This window comes from Elephas maximus, chromosome 7 (genome assembly GCF_024166365.1).
Source record: "Elephas maximus indicus isolate mEleMax1 chromosome 7, mEleMax1 primary haplotype, whole genome shotgun sequence".
In the NCBI taxonomy this organism is placed as follows: Eukaryota; Metazoa; Chordata; class Mammalia; order Proboscidea; family Elephantidae; genus Elephas; species Elephas maximus.
Window position 1 is genome coordinate 134,187,343 of NC_064825.1, and position 13,232 is coordinate 134,200,574.

The 13,232-nt window shown below is 49.8% G+C and overlaps 1 protein-coding gene across 1 annotated transcript in view; it reads right to left on the bottom strand.

Annotated features, from left to right (window-relative positions):
* Nucleotides 1-2,246: 2,246 nt before the first annotated feature.
* LOC126080696 (actin) overlaps nucleotides 2,247-13,232 on the bottom strand; it is a 54,013-nt gene continuing 43,027 nt past the window's right edge. The window contains exons 7-9 of the mRNA XM_049891875.1: nucleotides 11,193-11,381; nucleotides 10,102-10,283; nucleotides 2,247-2,390 (exon numbers count right to left, since the gene is read on the bottom strand). Coding sequence (XP_049747832.1) covers nucleotides 2,247-2,390; nucleotides 10,102-10,283; nucleotides 11,193-11,381 — 515 coding nt within the window. The remainder of the gene's footprint in view (nucleotides 2,391-10,101; nucleotides 10,284-11,192; nucleotides 11,382-13,232) is intronic.

Genomic DNA, 13,232 nt, shown 5'->3' on the forward strand with positions numbered 1-13,232 from the left:
CACTTAGTCTCACACACATGGTTGAGCTGTGTGTGTTATTATTTCATGGGCCTGTCTAATCTTTGGCTGAAGGCTGAACCTCAGGAGTGACTTCAGTACTGAGTTAAAAGGGTATCCTGGGGCTGTTCTCTCGGGGTTTCTCCAGCGTCTGTCAGACCAGTAAGTCTGGTATTTTTTTTGTGAGTTAGAATTTTGTTCTACATTTTTCTCCAGCCCTGTCCAGGACCTTCTACTGTGATCCCCGTCAGAGCAGTCGGTGGTCATAGCTGGGCACCGTCTAGTTGTGCTGAACTCAGTCTGGTGGAGGCTGTGGTAGTTGCAGTCTATTAGTCCTTTGGACTAATCTTTCCCTTGTGTCTTTAGTTTTCTTCATTCTCCCTTGCTCCAGATGGGGTGGGACCAGTATATGTATCTTAGATGGCCACTCACAAGCTTTTAAGACCCCAGACACCACTCACCAAAGTAGGATACAGAACATTTGCCTTATAAACTATGTTATTTTTATGTTAATTGAACTAGATTTTTTACGTAATATTTTTATCAAAGTTACGTGTGTTGTTGTTGTGTGCCATCAAGTCAATGCTCTCATAACAATCACATCTGACAAAGTAGAACTTCCCAATAGGGGTTTATAGCCCGTGATCTTTATGGGGGCAGATTGCCAGGTCTTTTCTCCTGTAGGCCAATGGATGGGCTCAAATCGTCAATCTTTCTATTAGCAGCAGCACGCTTCACCGTTGCACAACCAGGACTCCTTAATAATTATGCTACCATAACATGCCATAAAGGAGCCCTGGTGGTGCAGTGGTTAAGGACTCGGCTGCTAATGAAAAGGTTGGTGGTTCCAACCCACCAGCTGCTCCGCAGGAGAAAAATGTGACAGTCTGATTCCGTGAAGATTACAGCCTTGGAAGTCCTACGGGGCAGTTCTACTCTGTCATATTATAGGGTTCCTGTGAGTTAGAAGCGACTCAATGGCACACAACAACAATAATGTACAATACGCACAGGACTGGCCTGGTAGGGAGCATGTTGTTGTTAGGTGCCGTTGAGTCAATTTCACCTCATTGCAACCCTATGTGACAGAGTAGAACTGCCCCATAGGGCTTAAGCATTATGCAAACAGGGTTCTACTCTGTCTGGCACAATGGTTAAGCCCTCGGCTGCTAACAGAAAAGTTGGTAGTTTGAATCCGCCCAGCGGCTAACCAAGAACTCATTGCTGTTGAGTCTATTCCAAGCGGCCAGTGGATTTGAACTGCTTACATTTTGTTAGCAACTGAGCTCTTAACCACTGTGCCACCAGGGCTCCCCTATAAAGATTTAAAAAAAAAAAACAAAAACGCTATGGGGCAGTTCTACTCTGTCCTAGGGGTGCTATGAGTTAGAATTGACTGCATAGCAATGGGTTTGGTCTGGGTATACCAGTGGATGTAATCCCATTTGGAATAGGGTTTTCTTTGTTATGTTCTAGAGGCCATTTAGTGCGGGTGTGCCCTAAACCTATGACTTTTGAGATGTAAAAAGAGCAGATTAGACACAGAGAGAAGAAAACACAAATGGGGAAAGATGGGTGCCATATGCAGATCTCCAAGGACCTGCTGAGAAGGATTCTGGAGAAGCTGGGACAAAGCCTTTCCTCCAGAGCTGACAAAGAGAGCCTTCCCCCAGAGCCCACACCCTGAATTCGTACTTCTAGCCCCCTAAACTGAGAGAAAATAAATGTCTGTTTGTTAAAGCCACCCACTTGTGGTATTTCTGTTATAGCAGCCCTAGGAGACTAGGTCATTGTTGCTGGGTACTGTCGAGTAGATGCCGACTCATAGCGACCCCTGTGACAGAGCAGAACTGCCCCATAGGGTGTCCTAGGCTGTCATCCTTATGGGAGCAGGTCGGCAGGCCTTTCTCCCAAGGAGCCACTGGGTGGGTTTGAACTGTTGACCTTTTGGTTAGCGGCTGAGTGTTTAAGCATCGTGCCACCAGGGCTCCTTGGGAGACTAAGACATAGCCCTTATTCCACATTAACCTATGGAGTGCCCTGTGGGCCCCTCCCAGGCTGCTGCAAGCCCGGCCCTGATGAAGAGGCAGAAGCTGCACTTATGACCCTTTTTATTAAAGCCTGTGAAGGAAGGGCCGTCCTCGTGTCTGAGCTGGCTCTGAGTTCCCATCAATTCAGCCAAGCGGATGCCAGAGCCTGGGGCTGGCGCTGATGGCACAGGTGGTGGGTGGGTTCCAGAAAGCCACAACTCAGAAGCTTCTTCTAATGACGATGGAGGAGCCAACGTCTCCATACTCTTCCTTGGTGATCCACATGTCCTGGAACGTAGAGAGCGAGCAGAGGATGGAGCCCCCAACCCAAGAGCCGTACATGGAGTACGGGCAGGAGGACACCTGGATGGGGTTGGGGGTGGGGGGGGGAAGGAAGGCATGACAGGGAATGGAGGTGGCACCAGGGAGGGAGCAGAGAAAGGAGAAGAAACCAGAATCAAAACAAGGCTGTAGACCAGGAACGCAGAAATATCCCTAAAAGAACTCCATCAACAGTCATTTCCCCCTTGCAGATATAATTCATTATTGCCTTTTAAATATTTTAAATATTCCCTATAAAGCCCATGCTTCATCTGGCTCCTATTCCTGGCATTTTGTGTGCCAAGTCAGAGTACCTCTGGGCTGAGAGAAGGTCACATCTACACACCCATTTCTCAGGCAGGAGCACGGAGGCCCTAGAAGGTTGAGTCATTTGCTCAAGGCCTCCTGGCATGAGTCCCCTGCCACCCTGCCTCAGGATAGGTGCTCTTTAAAGGGATGCATTTACAAAAGTCAATCAGGAGGGTGTCCCCACCCTGACGACCCCTCTTCTCAGAGTCTGAGAGTTGGCTGTCACTCGCATCGTTTACTGAGAGCCCACTCGCCTGGGACCCTGTGACAGGAGCCCAGGAAAAGGTGGACACAGGCCAGGGGCTCTCTATTTCCCAGACAACAGCCTGGTGGGCCGGGGGTGTGAGGGAGAGGAGATGAGAGAAGGAAGGGGCAGGAGTTGACATCTACCAGACATGTGTTTGGGGCTGGATCTTGAAGACAGAGCAAAAATGAATCATCCCAGGACCCCCAGGAAGCAGGCAAGAGTGTCCATGGGGAGCTGGGGGCAACACGACACTGGTGGGAGATACTGCTGTGCACCCCAAATATCACCTGTAGCAGGAAGAGTAATAGCTCACCCCATTTTTAAATTTGCTTTTCTGTCTTCTTACGTGATTACATACCTTTCTTAGGGCATTTAGGTATCTAATAGTGTACAGTTGTCCCTCTGTATCTGAGGGTGATTGGTTCCAGGACCCCCCGCAGATACCAAAATCCATGGATGCTCAAGTCCCTTATATAAAATGGCATAGTATCCTCCTGTATATTTTAAATCATCTTTATATTACTCAAAATACATAATACAATGTAAATGCTATGTCAATAGCTGTTATACTGTCTTGTTTAGGGAATGCGCCCACTCGTCTGTCAGTTTGTCCTACTGTGGGGGCTTGTGTGTTGCTGTGATGCTGGACACTATGCCACCCGTATTAAAATACCAGCAGGGTCACCCATGGTGGACAGGTTTCAGCTGAGCTTCCAGACTAAGACAGACTAGGAAGGAAGACCCGGCAGTCTATTGAATATACCATCGACTGCCAAAAGGACAAACAAATCTGTCTTGGAAGAAGTACAACCAGAACGCTCCTTGGAAGCAAGGATGGCCAGACTATGTCTCACGTACTTTGGACATGTTATCAGGAGGGGCCAGTCCCTGGAGAAGGATGCCATGCTTGGTAAAGTACAGGGTCAGTGAAAAAGAGGAAGACCCCCAACAAGATGGATTGACACAGTGGCTGCAACAACGGGCTCAAGCATAGAAACAATTGTGAGGATGGCACAAGACCGGGTAGCATTTCGTTCTGTAGTACATAGGGTTGCTATGAGTCGGAACCAACTCGACGGCACCTAACAACAACAACGACAACATTGTTTCGGGAATAATAACAAGACTGGGGCAAACAATGCTCAAACAACTAGTGCTGGAGAGAGTCTGAGGATCTGTGAAAGGGCGGAAGAGTACAGCAGGGGATGACTGCACACTTCACTAGCGTGGACTCAGCGTAGGGCTCAGTGCGCAGCAAATTCAAGCTTCACTTTTTGGAATTTTTTCCACTGAATATTTTTGATCTGTGGTTGGTTGAATCCATGGATGCAGAACTAGTGGAATCAGAAGACCGACTGTAACAAGTTTATTATTCTAAAATTAAGGGCAGTGGTGGATCGCAACAGTCCAATCCGAAATCGATCATGGTGATGACGCAGGATCAGGCAGCGTTTCATTTCATCGTGCTTGGGGATGCCATGAATTGAGGCTAACTCAATGGTAGCTAACAACAAGAAGCCCAGGTGCCTCCTAAGAGAAGGCATTTCTATAATCAAAAGAGATGGTGTCCATTCAGCAGTGGCAGAGTTAAGCTGTGACTTGGCGGCCTCAACCCTGCAGCCTCAGCAGGACAGAGGCTGGGGCTTGTGCCAAGATGAATTCAGCTCAGTTAGAGGAAAGAGGGGGTGTTGGGGAAATGGTCTGTCTCTACATCTCCCATCTGGGCTGCCTAAGTAAAGGCCTTGGGCCCAGAACATTCTCTGATAAGGAGGCTGGGAATTGAGTCACTTTCTCTCCCCCAGTTCCTCCTCCTTATCAGAGAAGCTTTGCCCCTGTTCTGGCCACACAGTAGCTTTCTCTTTCTCTTGTACATGTGCAGGCACCATACCTGGCCAGCCCCACTTCTGTTTCTGGGGGGGAGGGAAATGGGTCGCTCATACTGCGGCACAAGGGGGGAACGGGACAGCAGAGAAAATGTGCCAGATTGTAAGAGCTGACCTTGGAGGTGGGGAGTGGACTGAAAGGGAAACAAAATTTTTAGGCTGAACATGAGCGCCCCATGTGGTCTGCTAATTCATTGCAGTTTGCATTCTTACGTAAGTCCCTGGCATGGAGCCACTATTGCCCACCACCACTATAAAACCTCTGCCCTCCCACTGCAGGGTGCAGAGATCTGCTTTGGTCCTGCAGCCACCCAGGACTTGCTGTTGTATGTTAAGTCTCTCTAATGAAACTTCTGTGCCACCATACTGAAGTTGACCTCTTTTTTTTTTTTGGTCTCTTGGCATCCTCCATTTTTGGAGGCAAATTTTAAGTTACTGGTCCATGCCTGGACAATTGGTGAGCCAGGCAGGGGGCCAAGGAAATGACTAATGGGGGTGAAGAATCTGTGGGGGAAATCCCAGGTTGGCCAGTGACCTTCATGTGGGAAGGTCTGGCCTGTATGCCTTTTTGTGAGGGAAATCCTGATTGGCCAGCTACCTCCATGTGGAGAGGTCTGGCCTGTGTATTCTCTGTAGAGGAAATCCCAGGTTGGCCAGTAACCTCCGTATGGGAAGGTGTAGATTGTATGCTTTTCTGCTTGTGGACTGCCACCTGAGTATGGGTATGTCCCCAAAACGCCAAGCAGCATAGCCCAGTTGTAGGCAGATATGTGCCTTCGTAAGTATGGCAAAAAAAGCTGGGAGAGTAGTAGCGGCCATGGGATGGCCATAGCTCTGGGCGGTACGGCTGGCCACTGGAGCCCAACTGGCTGCTGAAGCGCTGGTAAGAGCCCTGAAGGGAGAATTACAGTTGGAAAAGGATGTGTGGCAGTCGTGTGAGGGCACAACTGACGGGCTGAGCAGCTTCATCCGCGAACAGGATGAGCAACTAGAAACGTTTGCCTGCAGGTTTGTAAAGATGGGGGATTCAGGGGTTGGGGAACAATTCCCTTGCCATTGCTCAAAGCCCTCCAACAATGGGGCAGGAAGTAGTTGGAGGCGCTAAGCAGATCCCTGGCGCTGAGAACACCCTGTAACACCCAGCACAAAGCAAGAGTTGAAACAGTAGAAAAAGAAAAAAAGGAGTAAAAAGGCCTTCAGGATAGCTTGTGTTAAGCAGCCTTGAAGAGACCTTCGAGGTCCTCTCTGGAATCCTCTGATAATGGCCCCCGCCAATATAACCGAGCAGCAACATAGCCTCAGCTGCAGTAGTGAGGGGGAAGCTAAAAGAGGACGGCCCGCCTCCCGGTTACCAGGCAACTGGGCTGAACCCAGGCTCGCACTTGGTGTGGTGGAGGCACGGCCCCACAAATGACCGAGCGCTCTGCCAACTTTGCCCAGATCTTCTGACTTTCAGAAATAATTAAGACTGAGGGTTAAGCTGAGGTCCCTCTGTCACCAGGGAGGACCAAAGGCCTTGTGTTACAATTAAAGTTCAGTGAGAAAATGAAAAGAACTCCATGTCTTGGGTTTTTAGATATCACTGCACAGGTGACCATGATTTCCATAACACCTAACACCAAAACGAGGAAACTTTTGGGTCTGAGGTCACCATCATTGAGACCCTTGCCCAAGCCTGACTATGGATAAATCCTGTCGGGGCCCCCACAACCCCCTACCGTAAGTATTGATAATGTTTATGTATTAACGTACACTTCTGTAAGCGTTCGCCTCCAAGTCCTGATGGGAATCACTGCAGTTAGGGCCGTTTTACTGCGGCACGTGGAAACTATGACGTGGACTATAGCTAATGACCTGGCCATTCAATCTGGCCACTGACAACCCTCAGATTGACATATAAAGCAAGCCCTATGGGGATGAGACATCTGAACAACGACAACAAATAAAGTCAATTTTGCTCCTGAGAAGCTTTTGTTACCTGTGTGGGTGATCACCAGAAAGGCTCCTGTGCTGAGAGGGGAAAACAACCAACGAGCAGACGCACTTGCCAACTGACTGCAGAGGCTGAAGCGTCCTCTGCCCCAGAGCAAAGAGGTGAGCGACCAACCACCTCCTGGATTCAAGAGAGGATGGTCCGTGGAGATTCTCACGCCATCCTAGACCGGGCCTACACGCATGGACTGCCACAATCATCAGAAGACGCCAGACGCATGGAAAAGCTGACCTGCCAACAAAACCCTGGCCAAGGCTACAATCTGCCCAGGGTCAGATTCCTGGGCCAACTGGCCAGGGTATTCTTGGCAGGTAAATCGTATCGGGGCCTCTTATTCTATACAGAGGCTTCCACTGGATCTTAAATGGACTCTTCATGCCCTGTATCACCCTCAAACTGTAGGGGCTATTAAACACTTCAATAGACAGGCTTAAATGGCTGAGGGAAGGGGGTAGGACAACCCCAGCCTGAACTACACATCTCAGACAAGCAGTCTGGGGTCTCCATGCAGCAGCTCCCTGCAAGGGCATTGCTCATTTGTACCGTACGTTTGATGAAACTATCTATTCTGTAAAGTGTGTTTCTTTTGTATACAACTGTTTCTGACCAAAGATCTGGGTTCCCACAAAGGTCACTGCCTCAAGACTAGGACAGATAGCCTGGGTGGCTACACCCAGGCAACCCTCACCTCAAGACAAGAAGTTCTGCTCTTTAAAGTCCCCCACTCTGTGGTTTGCTCTGGCCTTTGCAGCACCAGCTCTAGGATGACGGGAAGACTCCGCACTCTCTACCTGGACAGCTCTGCCCCCTTGTGCATCATTGGCTCCCCTCTCCCTGTGGGTTGGCACACGCCCACCGGTCCTAAAGCAACCACGACCGCCAATGCTCTCCTGACCCCACCTCCCCTGAGCCAGCACCTCACTTCCTTGTTCTTTATTGTGGCCAAACTTAAGCCTCCCCCCCACCACCCCCCGACAGCCTCCCTCTCCTGGGCTGCAGCTAGTAATTGTCAAAGTCTCCAATACCCTCCTGGTGGTGACTTTCCAGTGGGTGGTTCTTGGGCCCAGTCATGCTCGACTGAGGCGGCAGGATTTCCCCGTCAGCCACTCCCTCCTGCTCCAATCCCCCTTACTTGGCCTCCAGGCACCTACTTCCTTAGCTTCCTCCCCTACTCCATGACTCCTTCTCCATGTCTTTGCTGGCCACTCCCGTCTGTCTGTCCAGGCTCTCTGCCTTGGATTGATCGGGGTTGCCATGTTGAGCCCTATGTACAGATTGTTGTTGTTGTTAGGTGCTGTCGAGTCGGTTCCGACCCATAGCAGCCCTACGTGCAACAGAATGAAACACTGCCTGGTCCCGCGCCATCCTCACATGCTCAAGCCCATTGTTGCAGCCACTATGTCAGTCCATCTCGTTGAGGGTCTTCCTCTTTTTCCCTGACCCTCTCTCTAATTTACCAAGCATGATGTCCTTCTTCAGGGACTGGTCCCTCCTGACAACATACCCAAAGTACGCGAGAAGTCTCGACATCCTTGCTTCTAAGGAATATTCTGGTCGTACTTCTTCCAAGACAGATTTGTTCATTCTTTTGGCAGTCCTTGGTATATTCAATATTCTTCGCCCACACCACAATTCAAAGGCGTAAATTCTTCTTTGGTCTTCCTTATTCATTGTCCAGCTTTCACATGCATATGAGAAGATTAAAAATACCATGGCTTGGGTCAGGGGCACCTTAGTCCCCAGTGCAACATTTTTGCTTTTTAACACTTTAAAGAGATCTCTTGCAGCCAATTTGCCCAATGCAATGCGTCTTTTGAAATCCTGACTACTGCTTCCATGGGTTGGTGTTATTAGGTACTGTTAACCCCTTCGTCTCATGGCCACCCCACATGACGGAGTAGAACTGCCTCATAGGCTTTCCTAGGCTGTGATCTTTACAGGGGCAGGTTGCCAGGTCTTTGTCCTGAGGAGCCGCTGGGAGGGTTTCAACTGCCAACCTTTTGGTTAGCAGCCAAGTGACTAACCATTTTGCCACCATAATCCTGTTAATTATGCCAATTTACTTATCTCTTACTTATGACTTTTTATTTCTTTTTCTCGCCTTATTGCAATGTCTAGAATCTCTACCGTCATGATGAACAGAAGTGGTGACGGGACATTTCTGCCTGTCCATGCCCCTAGGGGGTGAGTTCTACCTTTCCCCATTAAAGACGATGCTAGCTGCAGGTCTTCTTCTCTGTCTACACCTCCTCCCTTCTGGACTCTACTGAAGACTCCTGAGTATGTGTCTGCAGCCCAAGCCCCTCTCCCAACTCTACAGATCCCTCCCTCACACCTGCACTTAGATGCACTGTAGGCATCGCAAACCGCACCAGTCCAAACACCAGCCCTTTCCCCCAAGACCATCCTCCAGCCAACCCTCCTCTCAGTGATGGCTGCTCCACCTCCCCAGCTGTTCAGGGCCCCTCGGCTCCCCTCTCTCTCACCCCTATGTTGACACCCTCGGCAAATCCTGTTGGCTGTGCCTTGAGCAAGAGTCCAAATGGGACCCTTCCCACCCTCTCCCCAGCCTACTCTGAGCCACCAGATTTCTCAGCTGGGTCACCGCACTTCCACACCTGTATCCCATAGTCTGCCTTCTGCACGCAGCCGGAGAGATCCTTCCAGCATCTGGCTGGAGCGTGTCACTGCTCTGCTCAAACCTCCTGGTGGCTTCCAGTCTGTCTCAGATCAGGGTAAAAGCCAACGCAGCTTCTCTGTACTCATCTATACCTTGCCCTTACCCACTCAGCCCCAGGCAAGCCTTCCCTGACCCTCCTCCAGGAAGCAAGACAGGCTCCTGCCTCAGGGCCTTTGCACAGGCCACTCCCTCTGCCTGGAACACTCTTCCTGACATCCATGACGCTCTCACCTCCCTCAGGTGTTTACTCCAATGTCACCTTCTTGAAGAGGCCCACCCTGACCCCTCACTGTACCAAAAGGTCAACAGTTTGAACCCACCAGGTGCCCTGAAGGAAAAAGACCTGGCGTATACTCCCATAAATATTATAGCCTTGGAAACGCTGTGGGGCAGCTCTGCTCTGTCCTGCAGGGTTGTTGTGAGTCAGAACTAGCTCGATGGCAATAGATTTTTTTTTTTTTTAACGTGGAATCACCCTCCACTTTATCTTTCACTTGTACTGTTCATTGCGCCTCCCCACGGAAGTGAAGGTCCATGGATTTGTGTCCATCCTGTTTCCTGATGCTTCCGCCCCTACCCCCTACCCCCACCCAGGACTGACCGGCAGGCTGCAGGCATTCCAGGTATTCCGGAGCACCTACCTGCACGTTTATGGAAGGGGAAACCACGTCAGATATTTCTCTCTGCAGCCGGAATCGCAAGCCGGAGCAGGAGCCAGTCCCTCCCGACAACACCATGTTGCCGAAGAGGTTCTTCCAGAGGGTGGGGTCGCAGGAGGAGACACTCTGGGAGGCGACCATGTGGATGCCCAGGGTGTTCCTCCCTGTGGGGATGGGGGGGACAGAGAGAGAGAGAGAGGAGAAGAGACAGAGAGAGGCAGGAGGGGAGAGAGGAGGAGAGAGAGACAGACAGGAGAGAGAAGGGGAGAGACAGGAGAGACACAGGGAGAGACAGAGAGAGGGAGAAGGAGAGAGAGTGAAAGAGAGACAGAGAAGTGGGGAGAGAGAGGCAGTCAGAGGGAGGAGGAAAGAAAGATAGGGAGATTTTTTGGACATGTTGGTCTTCTTGGCTGTGGTGGAGTCAGCTCCCGCCTCATGCTGAGCCCATATACAACAGAACCAAATGCTGCCCAGCCTTGCACCATCCCCATCAGACTGTTGTGATCTATAGGTTTTTCATTAGCTGATTTTGGGGAGACAGTTGCCAGACCTTTCTTCCTAGTCCACCTTAGTCTGGAAGTTCACGGGAACCTGTTGAGCACCCTAGCAACATACAAGCCTGGCTGCACATGAGGTGCGCTGGCCGGGAATGGCACCCAGGTCTCCCGCGTGGAGGTCAACAATACCACCACTGAGCCACCACTGCCTCCTAACAGACACGTCCTGTTGTCGTCGAGTCGATTCTGACTCACAGTGACCCTATAGGACAGAGTAGAACTGCCCCGTAGGGTTTCTAAGGAGTGGATGGTGGATTTGAACTGCCGACCTTTTGGTTGGCAGCCAAGCTCTTAACCACTGCTCTACCAACAGGCACACAGGAAAAACCCGTGGCCGTCGAGTTGATTCCAACTCGTAGCATTGGTGCTTAATAAGTGTTGGTCGGTCCGAGCTTCTGATATGGGGTGCCTATTTGCCGCTGACATGGAGTCCCCTCCAGGCCAGCCTGTTCCTCCTCTCTTACGGGGTGCTCAGCTGTCCCAGTCTGGCTAACTCTGTCCTCCCCAGAGACCCACCTATGAGGCTTGTGTTGAAGAGCGCCTCGGGGCAGAAGAACCTCTCTCTGCCAACATCCATCTCCTGACCGTCGGGCAGCTGGTACGTCCTCTTGAAAGCGGGTGACTCGGCTTTTGCCTGCTCTTTTTCAAAGTCCAAAGCCACATAGCAACACTTCTCTTTCATGCCTCGGATATACTCCCGGTCATCTGTGGGAGACAGGAAAACAGAGGCGTCCCTGGGGGATGTGGAGGGTGCAGACCGCCCCGGGTGACACTGTCAGAGGGGTGACACCAAAATGACCGTCTTTAAGATTTTCGTGCAGTGTTTCAGCAGAAATTTATCATTTTTTAATAAAAATATCCCTGCAGTTAGCTATAAAAACAAAAACACTCTTTGTAAGTCCAGCTTACGTGTACGAACACACCTACCAGGCTAAAACTGCACGCTAATTTGCTTTTTGAACCTTCTCAGGCGCTCTGTTCAGGGCTGTCATTATCGCCCATTTACAACGACGCTTCGGCTCACGTGGTTTCGTCTGCACGCACTACAAGCTTGCGCTCTTGTTTTCGTTGCTGCCAGCGTTCTCATAGTCGCTGATTTTGTCAAATTTTTTGGTGTTTTACTCTTCAGCTAAAGATTAGACGGATCCATAAAACAAAACAAGACTAAATGTGCACACCTGCCCAGGGGCACGGACGAGAAGGCAGGAGGGGACAGGAAGGCTGGTACTGGGGAACCCAAGGTCGAGAAGGGCAGAGTGTGGACATGTCGTGGGGTGGCAACCAATGTCACAAAACAATGTGTGTATTAATTGTTTAACGAGGAACTAGTTTGCTCTGTAAACCCTCATCTAAAATACAGTAAAAATTTTTTTCTGGTGTTTTAGCTACAACATTGTGGTGATTAGTATGGGGGGTGACACCAACCCTAGTGGCACCACTGGAGGAAAAGAGAGTGTCGGTCTGTGAGTTCACAGCAGGGAGCATCGTTTTAAAGATCCAGGTCCTTGTGGAGAGGACAAGGCAGTGACATTTTAGCTGCTGTTCCTACTTTCACATCACACGCTACTGTCTCCTGATCTCTGCTTCATGATGGGGACTCAGTTTGGGGAAGAGAAGGGAAGAACAGGGATGCCCTAACCTGACAAGTGGGCCCTGGTGGCACAGTGTTAAGAGCAGGGCTGCTAACCAAAAGGTCAGCAGTTCAAATCTACCAGCCACTCCTCGGAAACACTATGGGGCAGTTCTACTCTGTCCTATAGGGTCGCTGTGAGTCGGAATTGACTGGATGGCAACGGGTAACCTAACATGCAAGACTGAAAATTTTCTTCATTTTCTAAGCCAATACCTGTCATGAATTGAATTGTGGCCCCCAGAAATGTCTGTCAACTTGGCTAGGCCATGATTCCCAGTATTGTGTGACTGTCCACCATTTTGTCATATGATGTGATCTTCCTGTTTTTTGTAAATCCTACCTCTACCAAAAGTTTGGCAGTTTGAATCCACCAGCCACTCCCTGGAAACTCTATGGGGCCCCTCTACTCTCTCCTATAGGGTTGCTATGAATTGACTTGACAGCGATGGGTTTTTGGTGTTTTGTTTTGTTTTTTTTAATGATATTGATGAGGTAGGATTACTGGCAGTTACGTTATTGAGGCAGGACTCAATATGTAAGATTAGGTTGTGTTCTAAGTCAATCTCTTTTGAGATATAAGAGAGAGAAACCAGCAGAGAGACAAGGGGACCTCATACCACCAAGAAACAAGAGTCAGGAGACTAGCAAGTCTTTTGGACCTGGGGTCCCTGCGCTGAGAAGTTCCTTGACCAGGGAAGACTGATGACAAGGACCTTCCTCCAGAGCTGACAGAAAGAGAAATTCTTCCCCTGGAGATGGCAACCTAAATTCAGAATTCTAGCCTCCTAGACTGTGAGAGAATACATTTCTCTTTGTTAAAGCCATCCACTTGTCATATTTCTGTTACAGCAGCACTGTGACAGAAAATTAAACTCAACTTTATTGTTACATATATATGCTAAACCAGAGGCCATCAAGTTGAT